This window comes from Coccinella septempunctata, chromosome 2 (genome assembly GCF_907165205.1).
Source record: "Coccinella septempunctata chromosome 2, icCocSept1.1, whole genome shotgun sequence".
In the NCBI taxonomy this organism is placed as follows: domain Eukaryota; kingdom Metazoa; phylum Arthropoda; class Insecta; order Coleoptera; family Coccinellidae; genus Coccinella; species Coccinella septempunctata.
The window spans coordinates 33092808-33116046 of record NC_058190.1 but is presented as its reverse complement, the minus strand read 5'-3'; the positions used below and the strand labels follow the sequence as shown (position 1 = coordinate 33116046).

The following is a 23239-nucleotide window of genomic DNA, read 5'->3' as shown; positions in this document are numbered from 1 at the left end:
TTACCGTCGGATTTTTACCCGATGTCCCAAAAGTTTTATTGCTAGACAGTCAAGGGCCCTGATGTGGCTCCCTCATAAATCTTTTAAATTTAATAAAGTCGAAATATGAATATTAGCAAAGCTACTTACTGTATGTGCAAGTATCTTGCGTAATCATAGTTATACGTACAGTTAAAGAGTACAGCAATATACTTGAGTGAATAATGTTTTCATTACGAAATTAAACGAATTGAATCGAAATTTCATATTTGCATGTATAATAAACATTCAATTGTGGATAAAAAAAACATAAAACATTGAATCAGTTTTATTCAACTGATGTGGGTGATGGTGATGGAAAATCCACAATTAAACTAAAAAAAGATGCTTTTCACAAATATTGATTGCCTTCATCCACCTCAAGATGCTATTGTGATAGCTAAACACGTGTCGTGGTTTAACAACTCATGTTAGTGAAAATCATATCATTCTGTTTTTATTATACCTAACCACAACCAGTTTTGTTTACAACCTCTTTCTAGCCTTATTCTTTAACACGTTGACTGCCGACTACGAGAGAACTCGTAGGTAGCGATCTTTTCCAGGACGCCAACTACGAGTTATCTGTATTCACTTGCCATTCTTGTGTTGCTACGATTAAACTCGTAATATATCAGTGCTAATATCGATAGATGGCTTCTTGGGAAAGAACAAAAAATCAATGTTGGCTTGCATGAAAAGACAATTTATTTGAAAACGAACATAAAAAATGTAAGTGTAAGAATTAAGTCAAATTACAGAAGTATAATAATATTAACTGTTTGTGGCCAGAAATCTGAAAATTCCTGTGGCAGTCAACGTGTTAAGAATGAACCAAGGTGCAAGCCATTGTGAACTTGATATACAAGTTGGTACCTTTATGCATAATATACCAACTTCTTTGGAAGTTACACCATGGAAACCTATGCTATATTCGCTATTTCAAATGTAGTTTTCGCTAATAACACTGCAATTTTTATAGTATTATCTGCGGGTCGCAGGTCGCCAGCGTAGCAGATAACTGATTCATTTTGAACAAATAAAGTATCTTGGAATTTCTTGCTGAAAGTAACGGTTTTTGAGAAATATTTTTAAAGAGGTTTGAGTCATAAAGGTCGTAATCATCTTCGAACTTAAAATCATTTATAGGGGAACACTAACAATTTTTTTATTGGCTTTTCCAGAGAATGTCTGCTTATTTAAATTTCTGTCAATTTTCTCAAAAAAATTAATTTTAGGTGCCATCTTTAGAGGACCATTCACAAACATTTCTTTATGAAAGGCCCACACTTCTATTTGACAAGGAATCACCCCTTAAATTTTATGGCAATTATTCATTATTCACACCCTGTATATTCATTCGAAACTTTACAAGAAACAGTTTCAGAAGAAGGAAAATAATCTATCGAAAACTTCCAAGGCTGGATTTGAACTGGCAGGTTACTGTCGCCTTTTAATTCATTGGGTTTTTATCCGATATCCCGAGTTACATTGATATAAGGGGAACTATCTCAAGTTTCATGATTAATTCTGCAAAAAGAAGCTCGGTGATACTTTTAGTGCAACTTCTCGCCTCCAGATTTGTGATTGCTCGAAGTGCTTCGGATAAAACCCGCTAAGTAATTTTTCTTCAGTTTCTCATCAGGTAAAAACAGGACGGTTAAAACCTGATAGTGTGAAAGGAATCACATCAAAACGTGCGACGACGTTTTCCGATGCCGAAAGGCATCTTCCATCTACGATTTTTCTTGTAGGGGGTAAAAGTTTCGGAAACATTTGATTTTAAATAAAAACAAATTTTCACTGGAATCTATTCAATAGAATAAATACAGAAATTGTAAATGTGTGAGATCAGCTTTCTCGTAGAGTAGCCCCTTGTTCTTTGCAATAGCATTCAAACTCATCTAAAACCTCTCTGAAGGGATGTTTAGAGCCACCTTCGATCTTTTCCTGAACCATCTTATTTACAATGTCCAAATATCTTTGCTCTTCCTGCTCACTCATCTTCTGTTCGCGTTCCAACTCTCTTTGTTCCCTTTCCTGAAGAGATAAAAAAATTTCAATCGAATTGAATAGCCAAAAAAATGATACCTCATATATTAAGTCTTAGGATGAAAAAGTGGGAAAATGTATGACCTTCAGTATTTTATTGTATTCTATCTGTTTACACAGATCATCACGATATTGCAATACTTCTTCTCTCATCAATCTCTCTGCTTCTTTGTCCAAGCATTGATTCATTTCGATCACCTTATTCATGAACTCGGCAACATTCCTTTCTTCAGCTTTCTCTTTTTCTTTATTCTCCTTTTTTTCCTCTAGTTGTCGAGCTCTTATAGCATACACTTCCTGGAATGAAAATAATTTCATTATACCAATAAGATCATAGTGGAAGAGTTATTTTTTTCAGACCTTAGGAAAAATGTTGAATAAATGTAGCAAAATTTGCAACTCACATTGCGAAGCCTGTCTTTGGCCGCCTTAGCCTTACATTTTATCTCGTCCTGTTTACGTAATATTTCATTCTGATCTGCCTCCAGGACTTCCTGTGTCTGTCGGTCTTCTTCCATTGTGGCTCGCTTAAGATCTTTCAGGTATTTTTTATAGGTGAACATTTCTCGCTTAGCCTTAAGTCGTGACTCGGTGTCAGTTTGTTGTTCTTTTGCCAAAGCAATATCATTCAAACGGGCAAACGCTCTATTTAAGGCGTCTAGCTCCTTCTGTCTCTGTTTCAAGAATTTCTCTCTGAGTTGAATTTGGTGAGTCAGGTCCTTCTTGCGCATTTGCTTCTCGTGGTGTATTCGCATTCTTTCTGAAAAATTGTGGAAGAATATAAATAAGATGTATGTTAACACTTTTAGTTCACAATTGTATCGAATCGTGTGTTTAGTTTTTCAAAATAATTTCATTATATTATTTTCAGTTATAAAAATCAATATACAATAATAAAAATTGAAATTTTTCATCTTGGAACTTGTAGGGTATTACTTTTCTATCGAACATCCTTTTGAAGACTCATTGGGAAGTAAGACCAGAGAAAATACTGAAGATGTTTTTGAAGAAACAAAATTTGCCTTCGCTTTACTTGACGATATTAAAACGATTATAATTATTTACCAGTTCTGAGTGAATATTGAGTTGATACAATAAACATAGGTCCTAGTACGGAAGAGTTGAAAATGTAAAAAAAAAATTTCGAGCGTGTCAGATTTTTAGAGGATATGTTAATTGGACCCAAAGGAAGCTAGTTTTCAAGAGACTGACAATTCGGACTTGACGCAAGGTAACAGCTGTCCTTTGAAAATGAAACGTGTTGACCCATTAATCTGACACTAATCAGGGGGGGTTTCTTAATCTGACAGTTTAAAGATGATAACAATCATTTTGTGAAATATCTCCCTTCCTGTACCTCTACCTTTGTGTATTCGTTATGGAAATTGAAGACAATAAAATTCTATACAACTTGTGTATGAAGCAATTTTACATACTATTAACCGTTTTTGAGTTAGAGGCGATAAGGGCGAAGAGCTTAGCCACACATGCGAAAGGCCAAGGTCAATGTAGAAACCCAGTCTAATGTACATTAATCGCCATATATCTCAAAAACGTTTGAACGTAGAAAAAATTGCTTGAGACAAAATTTGTAGGAAATTTTATGCTCTACAACTTTTATGATAAATGCAGAAAGGATTTGAAGCCCAGGGGAGGAGATAATTAAAAAAAAACTGATTTTTGTTATATTTATGGCCAATTTTTATTGTTTCGACTTGCTGAAACTGTCAGATTATATTTTTTCCGTTATTCTTGAATCATAAGTTTCAAAATGAGAAAAAAAGCCACCTCGCTCGAGAATGTACACGTGACTTTTTTTTGCAAGTTTGGTACCCTCCCACACATTTTCGTCACTCTTATATTGTCAGATTTAGAGAATATATACTTTTTCAACATGTATTAACCACATATATCTTAATATGACATGCTCGAGTATGTACATTTTTTTTTACTATTCCGACAGGCTGTCATAGACAATTCCCCCTATATACAGGTCAAATTTTTAGTAAGGGTCCAAGGTTTCTCCACTTATATTAATCTGACACTCAAGTAAATCCCGATTTTGCCTTTAAGGCTCCTCAACTAGTAGGAGCTTTACCACCTCAGGTTGATTCTAGGTTTGTAACACGTAGCAACTATATGCTCTTTGTAACCAAAATTCAACTTTCATGTAATGTTTCTTACTTCCTGTTGACTAAACGTTGGTGGTTAGATTATAGCGTGTTTGAGTAGATTGTTGATCAACACTGATGTGGTGGTTCTTACTTATTATTACTTGGTAGTAGTAGTAAAAGTAGTAATTGTAGAAATAAGCATTTTGCTTATAACTTTAGCCAGTACGATAAGGTATTGTTTCGTATTGGTTGCTGCAGTAACGGATCGTTGAATAGTTTCTTATTCAACGTTCTAATGTTTCTTACTCCTTATAATTGAATATACGGTGGAAAAGCACTGTTTTTCATTCGTAGCTATAGTAAGAGTTCAATCATATACGTTGATTGTAAGTGAAATCAACGAGTGGTTCAATTTAGGTTTCGAAAAACACGTTACGAAGTTCGACGAGTAACCTCTACTCAACTTCCCATACCACATTTGAACGTATAATACACGTGAGTATGTGTTTTTGGGGAAAAAAGAAACCAGCACACCTTCCTGAATTTCTTCCTTCAACTGCTGCATATTTCTTTGAATTTCTTGTCGATCTTCTTCTTTCACGTGTTCAATTTCCTGCATGAGCAATTCCTACGAAAAAAAATCCATATAGCAATAAACGTAATTTCATATCAATAATAAAATATTTCCTACGTGAAATAATACTTTACCTTCCCTCTTATCTGTTGATCCCATGTGTTAACCATGTCTCTTATGTCGTTACCACGTTTGATGGCATCCTGTTCTTCTCTTTCTATCTGTGAAAAAAATCATATTGTATTCTCTGCACAATATATTTCTTTCCCAATTCATAAATAAAATTAATGAAATAAATTTTCAGAGAAGTACGTTTTTTCTAACCAGTAACAACTAACCCTTATGAAAATTCATTTCATTTATTGCTTATTGCTGCACGATTTAGTTTAGCCATTTGTGGAACTTATTACTTCAAGCACTTAACTTGAAAAAATTACTTTTGGCCTATCGAAGATGAACATGAAAAACTTATTGACATTGAGCACATCTGCTCGTTCATCCGTTGAATTTTATCTACCCAATTCCCATTTATATTTCAAACACTCTTTGCAGCTTCTTCTGAATTTCAGTTTTTCCTTCCCTCCAAGACTTTATATTTTCACGCGACAAACTTCTTATTTGGTTGAGACATCATCACGAATCGCAATGAAAGTTCCATCAACGTGGGAAGGTATGAATATTTCATTGAAATTCCGACTCCTTAGTTTATTGATTTTCAAGTTAAATTTCACCCCCTGTGGGGAGGCACCTGTTGGCATCAATCGCAATGAACGCCACCGAGATATTCACCTTTCCTTGAACATCCTTCATCATAATTCTGTGGAAGAACATGTCGGTTTCTCGTTCTGATTCACGTTTCGCTTCATTTTCCCTCATCTGCTGCAGATTCACCATTTTCGATTCGATGTTGTGCAGTTTCTCCAAAGCTGGTCTCAACAGCTCATTTTGGTCCCTGTAGAAATTGATGTGATAAAGGAGTGGAAACATTAATATTACACCGATTATACTGCGCGAAAATGATATTCGGTTCTCAGAAATCTCTTGTGCTAATAGGGCAACGCTTGGGTGTTCCAATAATTTAATTTCAATTGAACGTTTCACGTGATAACAAATATAAAAATATCATAATTAATAATAACTTGTCCATACTTGATGATCCCTCCCTTTCCATAAACCTAACAGAACTCTTGAAAATTTGGATTTTATGTTTGACCATAACTGTAGGCTAACTACGGTTAATCTTTTTCGTTCTCCTAGTTTGACCAACACTGCTCAGCCATTGGAGGACAGTTGTCTAGACATCTATGCCTAGAGTGCCTAGACATGCTCGATGCAATTCAAGTATGGAGAACTACCTGGCCAGTCCATGCTTTCAATAGCATGAGCTTGAAGCAGAAATTTTTTTTCTCTCTAATTGAAATTGCGAAATTGCGGTACCTACAGGGTGTTTCATGAGTCGTTGGCCATAGCCTTATCGTGAATGCAGGTCATCCAGGCCTTTCAGAAAAATAGCTTGTTTTGTATCCTAAGGCTATTAGTTTCGGAGATACGGGGTGATTCATGAACATTGGCCTAAATTTGCGATAGCCATAATAACTCTGGACTGCAAGGTCCGGCAAATTTTATGGGTTTGTTCACTTCAGAATGCTGTTTCAAACGTCTCATGAAATATCACTATTTTTAGGGCAGTACTCAGAATATCATGATTTTTCTTTCAAGCCCCAAAATTAATATTTTTTACAGAAATTTCGTTATTGCCGTGAAAAACTAAATAATTTATTCTAAGGAATTCAATTTTCACTTTGCATGGCACACTTGTCACAAGGGTATAGGAACCGGACGAATTAATATTTAATGTCATTTTTTTCGACATGGGGTCCTGTTATTATTCCTTCGGTGATAATATTTATTGTCCTTTGCCATATAGACAATATACTGTCCTTTGCCGAGATTCTGAATTATTTTAACTTCTGTTCAATTGTTTCTCATTTCAAACCCTCAGTACATACTGAGTGTTCCTAAAAAAGTGATTGAAAGTATGCAAAGTCGAGCTGTGAATTCTTTTGAAATTATATATTGAATTTAGATACAAATTATGTAAGCCCTCTTGGAAAATGTAATCCGTAAGTGAATTTGCTTCACAACACACATAAGTATTAAAATTTATTCTTACGAAAAACATAAACCTTCTTATTTACTTTTATAAAACAACAATGAAAATTTACTTTCATAAGAGATGTTCGAGATGAAGCCCTTCCATCTCGACACATTTCCTAGCGCTTAAAATCAGATTATTTATTGTCCTTCTTATCAAATCGAGATTTTGTTTAACTTCTGCACAGGCTTCTTCTATCCTCTGTCGCAAATGCTCCCGTGAAGTGTCTGTCACTTTTTCAAGCACACTCAGTGGGAACTGAGGGTTTAAAATGAAAAAGAGTTAAAAAGAATTTTGAAAAATGCAAAATCTAGACCGAAGACAATAAATAATACCCACCAAAGGGATAAAAACAGGACCTCATTTCGGAAAAATTACATAAAACATTAATCCGTCCGGTTCCTATTCCCTCGTGACAAGGCTGCCATGCAAAGAGAAAATTGAATTCCTTAGAATGAATTATGTAGTTTTTCAAGGCGATTGCGAAACTTTTGTAAGGGATATGAAAAATATAGATTTTGGAGCTTGAAAAAAAAATCATGATATTCTGAGTACTGCCCTGAAAATAATGATAATTCATGAGTCGTTTGGAAGACCTTTCCGAAGTGATCGAAATCGGACCTTGCATTCCAAAGTTATAACAATCGAAAATTTTTTTTTCATGAATTTCCCCGTATCTCCTTAGGATAGATACAAAACAAGCAACTTTTCTGAAAGACCTGGATGACCTGCATTCACCATTAGGCTATGGCGAACGACTCATGAAACACCCTGTATATCAGGACTAAATCGATAATAATCGACTCTTTCTCAAAAATTCGATCAAACCATAATTTTAGGCTTAAATAAACCTCAAATTCTTGATAAACAATCGATTATTTTTGTGGTCCTGGTAGTTTGACCTTGACGTAGTAAAATCTGCGATATCTTCAACGACTGGAGAGCAAAAATTTTTTCACTAAGATGATAAAAGAGCCATATATTCATGAATAAGTCATGAAAAAATATATATCAGTATTAATGAACTGTTTTAGCTTAGTTCAATTCTAATAAATGTGGATTCACCTGTACTGAAGGAACCTTTTCTCTTCTACCACCTTCAGTCTTTCAGCTTCTCGTTTGGCTTTTATCTTTTCAGCTCGTTCTTTCATCTCCGCCAGCTTACTTTCTTTTCCTCTTTGCGCATTATCGACTGTCTCGAAATAGAACTGTTTCTCTTCTATACTTAGCATTTCCATCAACCTTCAACAGAACGGTGTAACACAATTTTCAAAAACCTTAGTTGGAGCTTAGGTTACCTTTGACGTCTCAATTCAAGAGCTTCATCAGCAGCCTTAACCTTAGCTTCAACTCTCTGCCTTATATCTCTCTGCAAATCTTTTTTGTCGTAATGATTAAAATATTGAACGAAAATTTTATCAGCCATTGCATCTCTTTTGAACATTTTCGTCATCTTGTCTAAAGTTTCCTTTAAACGCTGTTTATAATGTAGAAGGCGTACACTGTAGTTTGAATTCGGTGTTCTTGCATTCTGTTAAAGAAGTTTTCAATTGGAGTTGGTTTCTTTTATGAAAGTGTGGCTTATAGATATGTACAGTGCGTCAATGTTTTGTACATAACTGATTTTAAATGTCCTCAGAGGAAAAAATTTAAAGGTGCCAAGTCCGGAGAGGGTGATGGCCATTAAATTTGCCCCCTTCTACCAATCAATTACCCAAATATGCTTGAAGAAGTAATAGATCCGTTAGTATCACTTAGTATAGAATATCAACTTGATGAAGATGGAAATATGACTTTTCTTTAAGTGATGCTATGGCTTCAGATAATTTTCAAGAGAAATTGGTAGAAGAGGGTTGCTCGAATGGCCACCCTGTCTGTAGTGTGTCTGTAGACTTGACACCTTTTGGTTTTTTTCCTATGAGGACATTTGAAATCGGTTGTGTATAAAACACAGTCCTGAGATGTACAGGAATTAAAAGTGAGAGTACGCATAGAATGCCGAGAAATTCTAGGAACACAATAGTGGTACAACATTTTGAAAATCTTTTATTGTAAAAAATTTTTCTTTATTTTCATGTTTAATTGCAACTCTCGCTGCTAACTATTCCAATCTTTTTTTATTTCTCGGAAGTAGGTACCAACAAAAAAGTTCAAGTGGGAGACATTTTGGGAATGGCAATCGAATTACCTTCAAAATAAGGAGTCACTCAATTCCCCTCCCCATTTGAGATTTAGGGGTTGCTGTCATCACTCTCACGGGGTTGATGCAAATTGATTGAAACAAACCGTATAAAATGTCGCCCTACGAACAAAAGTTCACCTCTTTTTTTATTTTTATTTTACATAACAATCTCTTTCAGATATAGGTACTTACTCGAGTGTCTTAAATCATTCTTTAATATATTAATATAAGGGCGGTCCTAGACTGATTTTCTGGGGGGGGGTGGTGTTAGTAATTGAAAGAACAATTGAAATTTCAAATTAAGACTTCAAATAACGCCCTGTAGGTATTTCCAGGTAGCATTTGCATTTCCATATTTTCTTTCTTAAAATTGTACAAGGTATCTCTCCTTTTCATTTCATTATATTATTATTTTTTCTCAGTTTTTTCATATGAAAAATTTAAAATCGAATTCGTTATGGGCTCTGGGGAGGGGGTGTAATTACCTCCTTTACCCCCCTACCCCCCGTGGGACCGCCCTTGTATTAATATTTTATTGTTTCCATCAATGAGGATAAATGCTGTTAACCATAGGTATTTAAAACTCCTTACCTCTGAAGAAGATTGGTCATAAAATTATATGCTGATTTAAATCGAAATATAATAGTAGCAAGACCTTCCGTTATATGTTCAATCAATTAGACGATTGATTTGATATTTTCAGCAACTTTTAAGCTCCTCTGTAATTTATCTTGTGAAATCATAAAATCATCTCCGTTCGTAACAATCAATAATACCATTGTATGAAGACCACTTATACAATCATAATACCCGGAATACATCTGATTGTTGATAGAGCTAACAATAATCGATTTTTCATGCTGACATTTTTTTGAAGCATTTTAGAAACGAAAATGAGATAACTTACATGACCATATTTGTAGGGTTGCTGACATGGCATGTTGATGTCGTGCAGTTTTTTTGGCCATGGTGTGGGCTTGGTTTTTTTAGGTAATTCTAAAGGACCTCCAAACATTGTTAGGAAACAAATTCACTCAAATAACTACAAGTTTATATTCGACAGCTGTATGCGTTTGTGATATGTTCGATGAAACGTTTCCAAGGATACCTATCTGATAATATTATGTCAATAAATCCCCTAATTGTTTTACCATTCCTTTCACAAGCAATGTTATGAGTGACAATCATCGATCTGTTGTATAGTTCTTCATATTGAATAAATCTCGAATTGATCTCGTATTCAATTCAAAATATTGTTTTTAACTAGGCTTTTGCCTTTCCTTCTCGATATATATTATATTCAACTCGAAATCCAACATCGAAAATTAGCAAATTATCAACAGAACGAAGTATTTATTCAACTCTCATATGTTTTTCATATTATATCAAAAATCATCTCATTCCACGCCAGTTTTTCCTTTTCTTAATTGCTTGTATACCTTCTTTGAGACAAATTGATGAATTTATCCCGGATTGCATATTATAAAAATATAAGGTGGTTTTTTCAAAATACATATTAATTGGGCATAACCAATTTGAGAAAAATAATATTTCGATTTTATTCATCAGTAGATATTATATTGCTCGATTTTTATTTGATACATTCACTAATTAATTATTATTTTCTTGAAATAAGGTAGGTGCCTAAGCAGCACTAAGCACCCTCAAGGATAAGATCAAAATAAAAAAAAGGTTTTTCACCGAAAGCTTATGCACTCAATTTCAGAGACATTCATTCGAAAGCTGAAATGTGCCAAAATTTCGAAATTAAAATGTGTGACGAATTCCTAACCTAATCTAACCTAACAGTAGTAAAGTGAAAATAACCAAAAATGTTGGTATATTCAGAGTACGAATATGTTGCCATTACTCTTTACCATAAGAATATGTTGATCAAATCTATTATTTTGACTATCACAAGAAAAAAGACACAAATCGACCTTATACTGCAGCTGAAGCTGATACTGCGTACAGGGTGAAACATAGGATGTTGTCCGAGGAGTATCAGTTTTTCCAGAAAGGCCGAGACAGCCCAATTTTTATTCGGAGAGAGGAAATCTTTTGATTGCAAATTGGTAGGTGTACGCAATACGATCATCCCCCTAAGTAATGTGACAACCTCCTAAAAACTCTTAAAAGGCATAAATTTGAAATTTTTACAAATCTTTTCATGGCTTTGTGAAGAATTGCTATTTATGTGTGAGTCTCCGAATTTCTGAGGTAATCTTAATTTAGAGCTTTCATGGTCATTTTTCGTCCGCCTCATTTCTATTTTGTGCAACAAGATTTGTCCAAAAATTGCTCATTTGAGCAATTTAGTTATTATTTAATAACTAAATTTGCCTTATATCCGGGAGCATAGGAATCACGACCGAGGTAAATTAGGTGGGTCTACGACTCTTGACTCGGCGAATTTTCACTTGAGGTAATTGTTTTCTGGATATACCGGGTGTCCCAGAGCTTTTAGGCCAGCAAATATCTCAGTTACCTGCGGAAAAAAAAATTGAAAAAAATACCATACGACCATACGCTCTTTCATGCAGCATAGCAAAATCCACCCCCTGACAAACAACCCCCGAGAAACCACCCCTAACTTTTGTTTTTCAAATGGCACCCCCATGTTTGTTGTGCTTCAACTTATAGTTTTTTTCATTTCTCATTCAATGATGTATCATGGTAGCTACAATGGCATGCAGAATTATGGAAAATAAAAATACAAATGAAATACGAATTTATACGCTCAGCTGTATTGTTACCGCAACATTATACTAAAGAAAATGTTTTATAACATAAATTATAATAAACAAAAAGTTCTAACATTTTATTGACTCTTTTTTTTCAACATCCACTTTTTCTTGTCTCTACAATGTGGACTAATTCGATCAGTCCAATTAACAGTACCCACTAACGAATTCAATTTTATCGAGTGACTATCTTTACAACTACATATTATGATATATCATTGATTGAGAATTAAAAAGAGCTGTCATCAGTTGAAGCCAAACAAACATGGGGGTGCCATTTGAAAAACAAAAGTTAGGGGTGGTTTCTCGGGGGTTGTTTGTCAGGGGGTGGATTTTGCTATGCTGCATGAAAGAGCGTATGGTCTCCTACGACAAGTATTTTTTTCAATTTTTTTTTTCCGCAGGTAACTGAGATATCTGCTGGCCTAAAAGCTCTGGGACACCCGGTATAAATTGTTGTAATTACTCACTGATCTTTCGAGTGTCGGGACGATACAACCATGGTAGAGAGAAGTGGGAAGAAGTTTTGGATTTTGTCCTATTTTTAATGAAGGTGTCCTCCAATATGATAATTTCTGCTCATTCTTTACACAAATTCATTATCATTGCACTTATACGGGCAGACAGAGAGTTTTTCCTGAGGTTTTATCGTTGTTTTCATTTATTCGCTAAAAAACTGATTTTTGGCGAAAACGGTTCATTAAAAAGACGCTATTCCTATACAGTTGTGAGAGGCTTCCAAGACCTTTAAAATGAATCATTACTCAACCTGTCTTCCCTATTCAATTTTGAGGGGTTGAAGCGCCCCTTCTTAGGGGCTTGCTCGTGCAAGCCTCAAATATACGTCAAAAGATGTCCCCAAAAAAAAATAATTCGGGAAATTTTTCTAATCACCATGGGATAAGAAATATACGGGGTACCTCGTCCAATATGGAACACCCTGTATAAATATATGAAAGTGAGCCTGATTTATGCGACACCCGCTATAAAAAACTTTTAAGTTTGGGGCATCACTATTCTCAGTATAACTAGCCTGTTCAACAAAAAACTTTTGGTATCTATTGAATTACCGCCACTACCAACATCAATTTATATAATTTCATGTTATAATACATGAGATAGGTACAAAATTACTCGGTATACCTTGTACACATCTACTTTTAAATATTACCATCAGCTAATTCACAATTATTGTTAATTCATTCACTGATGGTCAATACGATAAGTACATATAAGTGAAGTCTCAGGTGCATTGACCACACCTAGCGTTGCTTTTCCTCATGGAAACAAGAAGAAATTTAGTAACGAACACGTAATATCGCAGCCCATTACGTGGTTCTTCAGAAATTGGGTCATTTCGTGGGATAATGCATCTACTATGTGTATAAAATGAAATATAATTATGGAATGTGGAATGGATACAAGTAGGCTCTTGAATATATTGGATCTAATCCTCCCCTTATGAGGTGGCAGGTGGCTGACCTACTGCCATAAGCCTGAAGATGTCCTACTGGGTACTAGTTCATCAAAAAAAGTATATAGAAAAGCATTTCCTTATAACCAAACTAGCTGACCCGGCAAACGCTGTTTTGCCATATAAATAATTTCCTAAAAAAATTTAGGGGTGGACTACCCCTAACATTTAGGGGGATGAAAAATAGATGTTGGCCGATTCTCATAGATACCGGATAAGCACAAAAAATTTCATCAAAATCGGTCAAGCCGTTTCGGAGGAGTATGGCAACGAAAACTGTGACACGAGAATTTTATATATTAGATAAAATCTTATCGATTCATATTTTCGAGAATTTAACCACTTATAAATCTGCGAAAATGTACGAGACCGGATTATTATTGGTACGATGTTCTGTATGTTTAATGATGAATAATTATTTTTGTTTCGTTCATTCTTATTATATCCAAATGGATGCATATAAACGATCATCCCCAATAGTTTTCTTTCCCGTTTCTATGTATTGAAACTTACTTATTACAATAGTGGATATTAGGGAATCGGTCATAAAAATGTTTAATCAATAAAAATTCTCTCGATTTCTAGCTTGGCCATGTTTCCAGGAAGCAAAAAGAATACTTATAAAACAGTACAACTAATATAATTATTTTACTCTTATTCTGCTGGAAGTAAGAACCTACATATAATCAAGAAACCCAGAAAATATATTGAGAACATTAAAATAATTTGAGTTTCAATTCGTATTTTGGGCTATATTATGAGGAATAATAACGGTTATATTGATGAAATAGAAGAATGACTGTCTTCTATGATATTTTTGATATTTATTATAAAAATAAAAATGGGTGCGGCGCAGATATTTGTTCGGCATTACTGTTTTTGGTTTCATCCGTGAACTGGAGCTATATTCATAAGATAGGGGTGGAACTTCAGTCCTTATCCTTAACTTTCATGATTCCAGAAATGAAGAAATCTGAATTCCACTTGAAACTTTCACTTTTTTGTTTTGTTTCTTTTCGAAGCAATGTTACCTTATTTAATTTTTACCCTCTACTTTTATTACTACGAACCAAATCGAAAATTTTTTTCGTTGACCTTAACAAAAATTAGCATATTACGTACTAATTTCTGAATGAAGAGTGGACTATTTTTGAAGGCAAGTTCTTTTCGTCCCAACACAGTTTTCCTCCTCGAACACTTAACGATTAAATCAATTTCGAGAGCAAGCATTCGATAGGAACATAAGTGCCTGTGACAATAACTGTCATTTAGTGTTGTCAAATGAATTCTTTTTTTCTAGTTATTCTTTTCGTCTCGATTACAAAGGTTTATTAGACCTAATCCGGAAAATACTACTTCCTCAAAGAAAAAGCGTCTTTTACTCAAGACGCCTGAAATTTTTTTTTTTGGATTCACAGACTTGTTACGTAAATTACTATTTCACAACAAGTGAGTTATGAATAAACATTGATAACTCCCGTGTTATATTCAAAATTTTATTTCATTTTGATTGAGATTCAAATACAAAACACTTTCCAGAGAATTATCTAATTTATGAAATGACATGAAAGTTGTCGCTTCGATTGATTATTGCTAGAGCATTATTCAATCCATAGCAACAAAAGCAAGATGATGTTATCCGCTCATATTCATTTTATTTTATTTTAGATATTTGTGAGTAAAAAAAATTATTCAACTGAATGGATAAACGTCAACTAACCCTTGTTCCTATCGATTGAATAATGTTACCTTTTAACGTCAAAATGGAATAATCAATATTGTATTCCCATTATTTTCGAAAAGTCACTCTTTCTGTACAGGGTGTTTTCAAAGGTGAGGCTTTTTTTTGACAGAAGGTAGAACTTATCAAAATAAGTCGTTGAACCAAAAATTGTCTTTATAAAATAGCTGAGATACAATTTTTCGACAAAATTTCATTGAATTTCAAGTACGGGACTGTGGAAGGTGACTCCGGCATTGCCAAAACTAAACAGAACATAAACATATGGCTGGACAATGAATGGTTCAGGACCAAGTTCATCGGATTGGATGCATCAGGTCACTTTTGAGAGAATCATAATTGTATCGTGCACTTTTAGGTGAAAAAAAATGTAGAAAATCGAGGCAGTTATGTTGAAAAAGTCCTATGATGTTTCCCCATTTCATCCCATTTTTACGATGATTGTTGGAATGGTCGAATAAGAAGATTGTCATGCCCATTGTGAAAAAATTCGTGAATAATTCAGTCGAATTTTATTGGTGAGATTTTGAAGTATTATTCTATTTTTTAAACATGTGTCCTAAGTCTCTTCTGTCAGGTGGTATCGAAATGAGCTAATCCATAAAATCATTTAAGTTACTAAAAAATAATGACAACGACAACAATTCGGCAATCCTAAGTTTCCATTTTCATTACCACGTAAATATCGATTGAGCCAATATCCTAAACGAAACCATAGCGATAATTCAGCTAACAAACGGTCTAGGGTCGTATTAGAATCTATTTCAGTAATCATTTTCAATTTTTTTTCAACTTTGTCATCTTGAAAGTTTTGTATAGGTGATTTTTGGTGAAACGCTTCATTTTGAACAGTTCTACCTTCTGTTGAAAAAAAGCCTCACCTTCAAATACACCCTGTATAGGATGTTACGGTTTAATTCGGACATTTATAATTTTCTTCTTCTAGTTATTCAATACTTAGCAGAGTAATGGGACTATTATTGTAACCTTCTCATTTCGGAATTATTCAAGTGGCATATGAAATAACAATGAATTCTCTGGTGAAAACTCAAATTATATTAATTTGATTGTACTCGATGAGCCAAAGCTCCAACATCAAGCCACGTATCTTTCATTCGATCGTACATTCTTTATGAGTTCGTTGTTCGTGACCCATTTCACTGCTAAACGAGTCCTCAAAGTTTTTTCTTCGGTCGATCTAATCGGTCCTGCTGCCCTTTTGAACTGCCTCCATCAGAAGTGAAATCTTTCATTGCCATTCTATTTTTGCGACTAATTTTGCTGTAATTATTTTGCGCATGTTTGTTTGCGGCAAATCGAAATGGGAGTAAAGGTTGGGGAGAGAATGTAGTGTAGAAATTACCCTTACAATGAACGGTTTCAATGAATATTGAACATGTCCAATCTCATAGCAACAAAAATAGTTGTTGCGGTGTTGTTTGGCATCATCAGATTTTTCGCTGGCATATTACCGATCAAGCTTCACAGTTGTCTGAAAAAATGGGAAGGAGGAGAAGATGGTGTTAATTTCATCAACGAAAGAAGACATGCACAAGTACTCTGTTTGATGGCATGCTGTCAATCATTCGGTGGCGGGGTATTATTCGCTACTTGCTTTCTTCATATGATGCCGGAAGTTTATTTCTCAGTGGAAGAATTGAAGAGGTTTGGACATTTGAACACAAAGTATCCGATGAGTCAACTGACGATATCGTTCGGTTTCTTCTTGATATATTTTTTGGAGGAAATTTCACATTGGTTCATCAGCAAGGTGCCAGCAGAACCAGTCAGAAAAGCAGAGCAATTGAATAAGGTTACTCCAGTTAAGAATGGGATTAACAAATCTGCTTTCACCACTCCCCAGAAAACAAACTATTACGATGAGGACCTGGCTGTTATTCCTTACACTAGCTCCCCTTTTATGGAGAAACTCCCAACAAAAGATACCCCTGTATCCTCAGCAACATCAAGGAGGAGTATACGTATGAGAGTAATTGAAGATGTAGATGATGTGCAGGAAACTAAGGAACTAGAGGAAGTTTTGAATAATGTGGGACCAAAGTCGCAACAGCAAATCATCAGATGTATTTTAGTCGAACTGGCTCTCTCCCTTCATGCAATTTTCGAGGGATTGGCTATTGGCCTCCAATCTTCAGTCGGAAATATTTGGTATCTCTTCACAGCCGTTTCGATCCATTCCGCAACTATCCTTTTTTGTATCGGTGTTGAATTAGTTTTGGCGAAGACGAAGAAAGGTGTTATGGTGTTCCATTTTTTCATACTCGCTGTTGCTAGTCCATTTGGAGTGCTGTTGGGTCTGCTAATTACTTTGAAATCGGATATGGACACAGAGATCAAATCTGTTGCTATAGTTTTACTGGAAGGTTTATCAGCAGGTACAATACTGTACATTACATTCTTCGAAGTTTTGAATAGAGAGAAGGAAAGAAGAGTTTATAGATTAAGAAGAGCGGTTTTTATTCTGAGTGGTTTCGTTTTGATGGCGTTATTAAAATGTGGTGAAACATATTTGTGAAATTTATAGGTGTTGTTATGTGATGAAATTAGATTAGCAGAAATTGTGATTTTTGTAGATAGGTGAATATTTTCAATTACCTTTATATGGATCGAAGTTATTTTTCTAAATTAAGTGTACAAATGGGGTATGACCTTTTTTCAACCCTTCACATGTATTATCGATAAAGAATTTTACTATGTCCATGTTTTCTATCCTGGGATTTGCAATTATGACCAGGGCAACCTTCTTCCAATGGTAGCCCCAGCATTTTGGATTGGGAGAAAAAATTAAGAGAATTACGTTTTCATGCGTCTTCCGGAGCGTTCTCAGCTTATGGAGCCTCAATTATAAGAGATTTAAATGCCTAATAAATAAATTCATACTACCCACATTCTCCTACAAATAATATCATAAATTTCATAAAATTTAAATGAAACAATGAAATAAACTGAACTGAATAAACTTTGATATTCTTCTGCTTATGAAGCGATAATCTCCTATTTCTCATTACACAAAACTAGAGGATATGCATATCAATATTTTAGTTTTGCTGAAAAATTCTTGAAAAATTTATAATTCGTTCAAAGTTCTAACTGTCACGAAAGTTTAAGGCTCATTTGGAAATTTTGTTGATTGGTAAAATTCAATCCTCGGACTGAATTTCATTATATATGAAATTGTTGATAAAACTACGTAGTAAATAAGTCAATGAAAAATTGTTATTTCGGGGTAAAAATGATATTATTATTGTCCAAAAATCATCTCGATTTAGAAGAACTTTATTATCTATCTGTTCAATAAACTGCCAGATGAATATTTTTTCAGTTGCAATGAATAAATTTGAATTGATTATATCCAAGATGAAGAGGAGAGTGTATTAATATTTTTCGAACCAATCACGACATATGGGGTCGGCTGTGAAATAAGAAAAAATAATTTTTTCATACATACCTGAAAATGATGCCTTTTAGAAATTTGGAAAATTTCTCATAGTTCTGAAACAAAATGGCTTTATTTTTCCTGGTCCTACTTGAAATGGAATTCAAAACAAATATTACTGCTATTCTTTGGCTCTATCTAAGGGATATTCATTTTTTACAATTATTTACTCATTTATTCGCTCGCAATATTTTGAATGAATAGATTTTGAATGAATAGTGCTCTATTTGGAACCAAAATATTTATTGGCTAATAATAGCACCATTATTACAGAGTAGCCACAAAAGTTTAGCAACTTTTGTTTGAAAAATTTTTCCACAATATTTTTATCGAAAAGAAAAAAGTATTTCATTGTGTCTAATATTTGCTCACAGTAGTAGGTAATAATAATATTAACAGAATGAAATTTGTTTGAATAAGGAATAGAACGTTATTTTCAATAATAACAATTCCTACCGTTTTCCATCAGAGTGGAGTGGGGAGTTGTGATGAGGTCAAATGAGACCAAAACCATTTTCATCAACCACTTTTCTTCAATGGGACGTTAATATTCATTTGTGTGGGTGATAATATGTGTCTGAAGGAATTTTTTTAATGGCACTCATGCCTCATTGTTATAGGCGTTCTCTTATTTTCAATATATTCAATATTTTCATAGTGGTGATGCAAAGAATTGCAAAATGGCGTATGCGCCCGTTACAAATTTATTCATTTTTCGACCAAAAGCTTTTATATATACATATATGTGTAAATGATAGGCATCCTAATTTATAGGAGACTTATGATGGAACTGAATTTCAGGAGCTAAATTTATGCCCAATTATTCGAGAGGTTTCTGGTAATATGAAATAACCGTAGATTACTTTATTTAATTATGAAAAATCCTGAAGGGACGCTTTGTTTATTTTGAAATTTCTTATTTCTTCTCCTAATTACAGATTGATTTTTGATTCATTTTCAAAACTTTCTATGAATTAATGGATTGAAATCGAACGAATGCGGCTTTCTTGTATTCATATCTTAAATAGTTGGAAGATATCGATTCTTCATAATACTGCCACCCTTTTTTCCGTTTTGTGTTATTGTCCTAATTTAGAGTGGATGATATTTAATTCATAACAAAAAATCAATATAAAATGATATATACATTATACATAAAACGTTCCTAGTTTCTCAAGTTATATTGCTTATGTCTTAAATGATAAATGCAAAGGTTGTCAACACAATGACTCTCAACGGGGTCATAACAGAATTATTGGAATTATTCATTGACTTTGAACTGTGTCCCTCTTCCAAGTGACCCTCATTATATTTCTCAGAATTGACCATTGATGCAGATCAGTAATTTGGAGGACATTATCACAAAAAATTGTGGTTCTTTCGACCATCAGACAGGATGATAGCAGTTCGTTAGAAATTTAGAAATGAATTGAATATGAGACCCTTCTTCATCAATTCTTCACGTTTAGGTGTAAGTAAAAAAAAAATTTATTCATTTTTATAGATTTCTAAGAAGGCAGGGTTTTCACAGATGTCTACTAGAAAGTAAGAGGTTTTGATACAAGTTACCTGCATTTCTATTATTTATCTAAATTAGTTCAAATACATAACATGCATTCCATTGATATGGAAATCAACAAATGTTACAATCTTAATCTAACTGGCCAATCAGCTTCATCCGGACAATCAAAAGAAAGACTATTCCGTCGAGGAAAAGTAGATGCTGATCATGGTTGGCGGTTGTAGCAACTCTCACCTCGACGAAAATTGATATTTTTGATGGCCCCTTTATTTTATGTCTGTAGTCACTACGATAGAGGGCCTGTTCCGATATTGCTGGTTTTACTGGCCAGCAATCGAATAACAATAGAATTCGAACGACTGGGCCAATAGGCACCGTCTCTGAAATACTGACAGTACTATTCAGGAATATCGGAACAGACGGAAAGTCATTCGGGGTAACTGTGCGTAGAGGGTAAGTGTGCGCAGTGCGTATATCTCGACTATGCAATATATGAAAGAGGGGTTCATTTGGGTGAAGCAAGGGCGCAGAACCGCCAAATTAGATTTTCATAGGAGTGCGCCGTGCGATGTTTCTTCAACTTTTTATTTGCAATCAATCAAATTCACTAGTTTTCTTGTTGATTTTTAGCATCTCTGCAAATTCTGCCAGGTCCAAGTTCCGAGTCAGACAGTGTTAAACAATATTTTATTCGATCATGCGCATATTAATCTAAATATATAATAAAAAATTTTGGGTTCTCTTAGCTGCTCAACTCTATAAGAACTTCAATTCAAATTTTGGCTTACTGGGAAAAGTGTGCGCGAGTAAGTGTACGCATAGATTTATTATATGGGTATTAGTTCAGTGAGGAATAAATTATGACATTGTTGATTTGATATTGTCCTATTTGTTCAGAAAAATATGAAGAGCCACCAACGGATTGTTTCAAGTGTTGTGTTCACCAGGAAGGGTGGCACGAACAATAATGCACTGCTTGTAAAAAGGCGCTTCTGTATTGACAATAAACAGCATTTCTCTAATATTGTAACATTTTGATGACATTATTTTGTAATTTGTTTTGATTGTTTGGTTCACTAAGCACTGCGTTCACTTACCCCGTGAGGGTGCGCATACTTACCCGCAATACGGGGCATGTGAACGCAGTCCGACTTTCACTAGTAAATTATTTTTTGCGGAAAAAAAAACGTTTTTGTTTGTTTGCTTTTTGATGTTTTTTTATAGATTAGAAAATTCTCTATCTCATGAATACGTTTTAATTTTCCTAGCTTCAACATTTGTAACAGGGTATGGCTTGAAAGGCAAAAGTGCGCACAGTTGCCCCGAATGACTCTATATGAATATACCCCACCGCCATATGGCAGGAAACGTTACCCATTTCAATTGAATTTCCTTACTCTCGGGATATCCACTTGCTTCTCGGTTGGGAGGAACGGCATATTGCAGAGTCGAGGGGGACCTTTAGAGTGCGTTAGAATTAGTGGCAGTCACAGAAAACTCCCTTGATTTACTTTATGGTGGCAGTAACCCTTGTCTGGGACTTTGACTGCAAAGCATAAAATTTCGATAGTTTATATCCTAATTAGACGAAAAAAACATATATGGCATGAAAAAGTTTGCTTCTGTGTTTAGGAGACTGATTCAACGATGTCATTTACAATAACTACAAGCATCCTGTCATGTACTCCATTTAAATAAATAAATAAATAAACATGTGGAGCCCATGGCTTGTCTTGATTTCAAACTAGAAAGTCAAAATATGCTTTATAGGCTTCAGAGGGAACGTGAGATGTCTTTAATTCGTATTTCACGTCACAAATTATAATAAATTGACCACATATGAAACAAAATGCATCAGCATCGTATTTACACTTTCTTGGCGACATTTGAAGATTGTCTGGGCTTGTAAACAACACCTGATCGTTGTTGATTACTCGTGTGCCCTCTAGCGGCACCTTGTAAACGTAAACACCACACTCTCATCGCGCGATCATTTTGAATTATTAAAAAATATTAAAAAAATGAAGAGTGAGTATTAATACTATAACTATCACAAAAGCAAACTTTATACCAAAAAAGGTATTTTCTTTTCGTTTTTGTGCATAATTAACCGGAAAATCCTAGTATATAAACGTTAGGACAAAGAACGAAATTTTTTTTGTAGAGTCGTGTTATATTCGACTATATTGGGCTGTTCAGAGAAAAGTTCCTATCCAGCCATTATACAATAAGATGAACGACAGATTATTATTGCGAAACCAAAAACTATCCTGTTTTGTCAGATTTCAAAAGGCTTTGGAATAACAAATTTTTTGTAACATGCAGGACTTTTTTAGTCTTAGGTTATGAAAAGCGAGAAATTCCATGAATTTAATGTACATGATGATGTTTCAGTGGATGGACTGCCTCCATTTTCAGGTAGATAATACCTTCATCCCTACATCTAGATCTAGATGAGTACTGTCTTTTGTTTTTCTGTACGGTCTTCTTATGGTGTAGTCTCGAAATGTATTTCAGTCGCCTCTTAACTATTTTGCCACAATATGCTCCTATAAAAGCTGCTGGTGAACATGTCCTCAAAATCACATAGAAAAACCTCTTTATTGAATAATAAGGATGAAAAAATTACATTTTCTGAATATTTGGGACTTTTTTGCTGTGTTCTAAGCTGAACGGCCAATTTAATTAAAAATATTATATTCAAATGTTATGAAATACATACATATAATTTCAATAATGTTCAATAAAAATGTGAAAAATTGACTGGAAGATTTCGATACATTTGAATCTATCAATTTTTTAGCTTTGGCTATAGCTTTATTCGTCGGATTTCGCTCTGGTTCGTTAGAGAAAAAACAAACTTTTAAACATGCGTGCATGATATCTTTTCCACGATATACGTACCATGCAAGTTGAGTACCTACTGAATCCTTTTCTCACTTTGAAATGCGGGTACTACTAAAAAATTGAAATTGATGAAAAAACATATGACAAATTTCTCTATAACTCATATATAACTCTGTAGAGATAGCAGATCCTTAATCTGCATTGTCCAACATTATGGTCATCTACCAATGCAATTTAATAAAGCATACCTACACCTACTCTTATTTGAAAATACTGAAAAAATAATGAACAAAGGAATGATTAATTTCGAATAGTAATCATTGAATCATTCGACGTAATGATATTTCATTTCCCAATAA

The 23239-nt window shown here is 34.3% G+C and overlaps 2 protein-coding genes across 2 annotated transcripts; one reads left to right on the top strand and one right to left on the bottom strand.

Moving 5' to 3' along the window:
• Positions 1-1812: 1812 nt before the first annotated feature.
• LOC123307470 (trichohyalin-like) lies at positions 1813-10191 on the bottom strand. The gene is made up of 9 exons (XM_044889796.1): positions 10003-10191; positions 8212-8444; positions 7979-8155; positions 5548-5710; positions 4893-4979; positions 4719-4812; positions 2475-2830; positions 2155-2367; positions 1813-2058 (listed from the first exon to the last, which is right to left on the bottom strand). Exons 1-9 carry the CDS (start codon positions 10108-10110, stop codon positions 1870-1872), a joined length of 1620 nt encoding a protein of 539 aa, XP_044745731.1. The 5' UTR covers positions 10111-10191; the 3' UTR covers positions 1813-1869.
• A 6234-nt stretch (positions 10192-16425) lies between these two features.
• Positions 16426-17729, top strand: LOC123308063 (zinc transporter ZIP3-like). The gene has a single exon (XM_044890597.1). It carries the CDS (start codon positions 16451-16453, stop codon positions 17588-17590), a length of 1140 nt encoding a protein of 379 aa, XP_044746532.1. The 5' UTR covers positions 16426-16450; the 3' UTR covers positions 17591-17729.
• The last annotated feature ends 5510 nt before the right edge of the window (positions 17730-23239 follow it).

Coding starts and splice junctions, on each gene's coding strand:
- LOC123307470 (XM_044889796.1), bottom strand. CDS start 10,110: ATGTTTGGAGGTCCTTTAGAATTACCTAAAAAAACCAAGCCCACACCA. Junction 8,445..10,002: donor AACCCTACAAATATGGTCAT/GTAAGTTATCTC, acceptor CTTCTTTAACAG/AATGCAAGAACACCGAATTC. Junction 2,059..2,154: donor AATACAATAAAATACTGAAG/GTCATACATTTT, acceptor TTATCTCTTCAG/GAAAGGGAACAAAGAGAGTT.
- LOC123308063 (XM_044890597.1), top strand. CDS start 16,451: ATGTCCAATCTCATAGCAACAAAAATAGTTGTTGCGGTGTTGTTTGGC.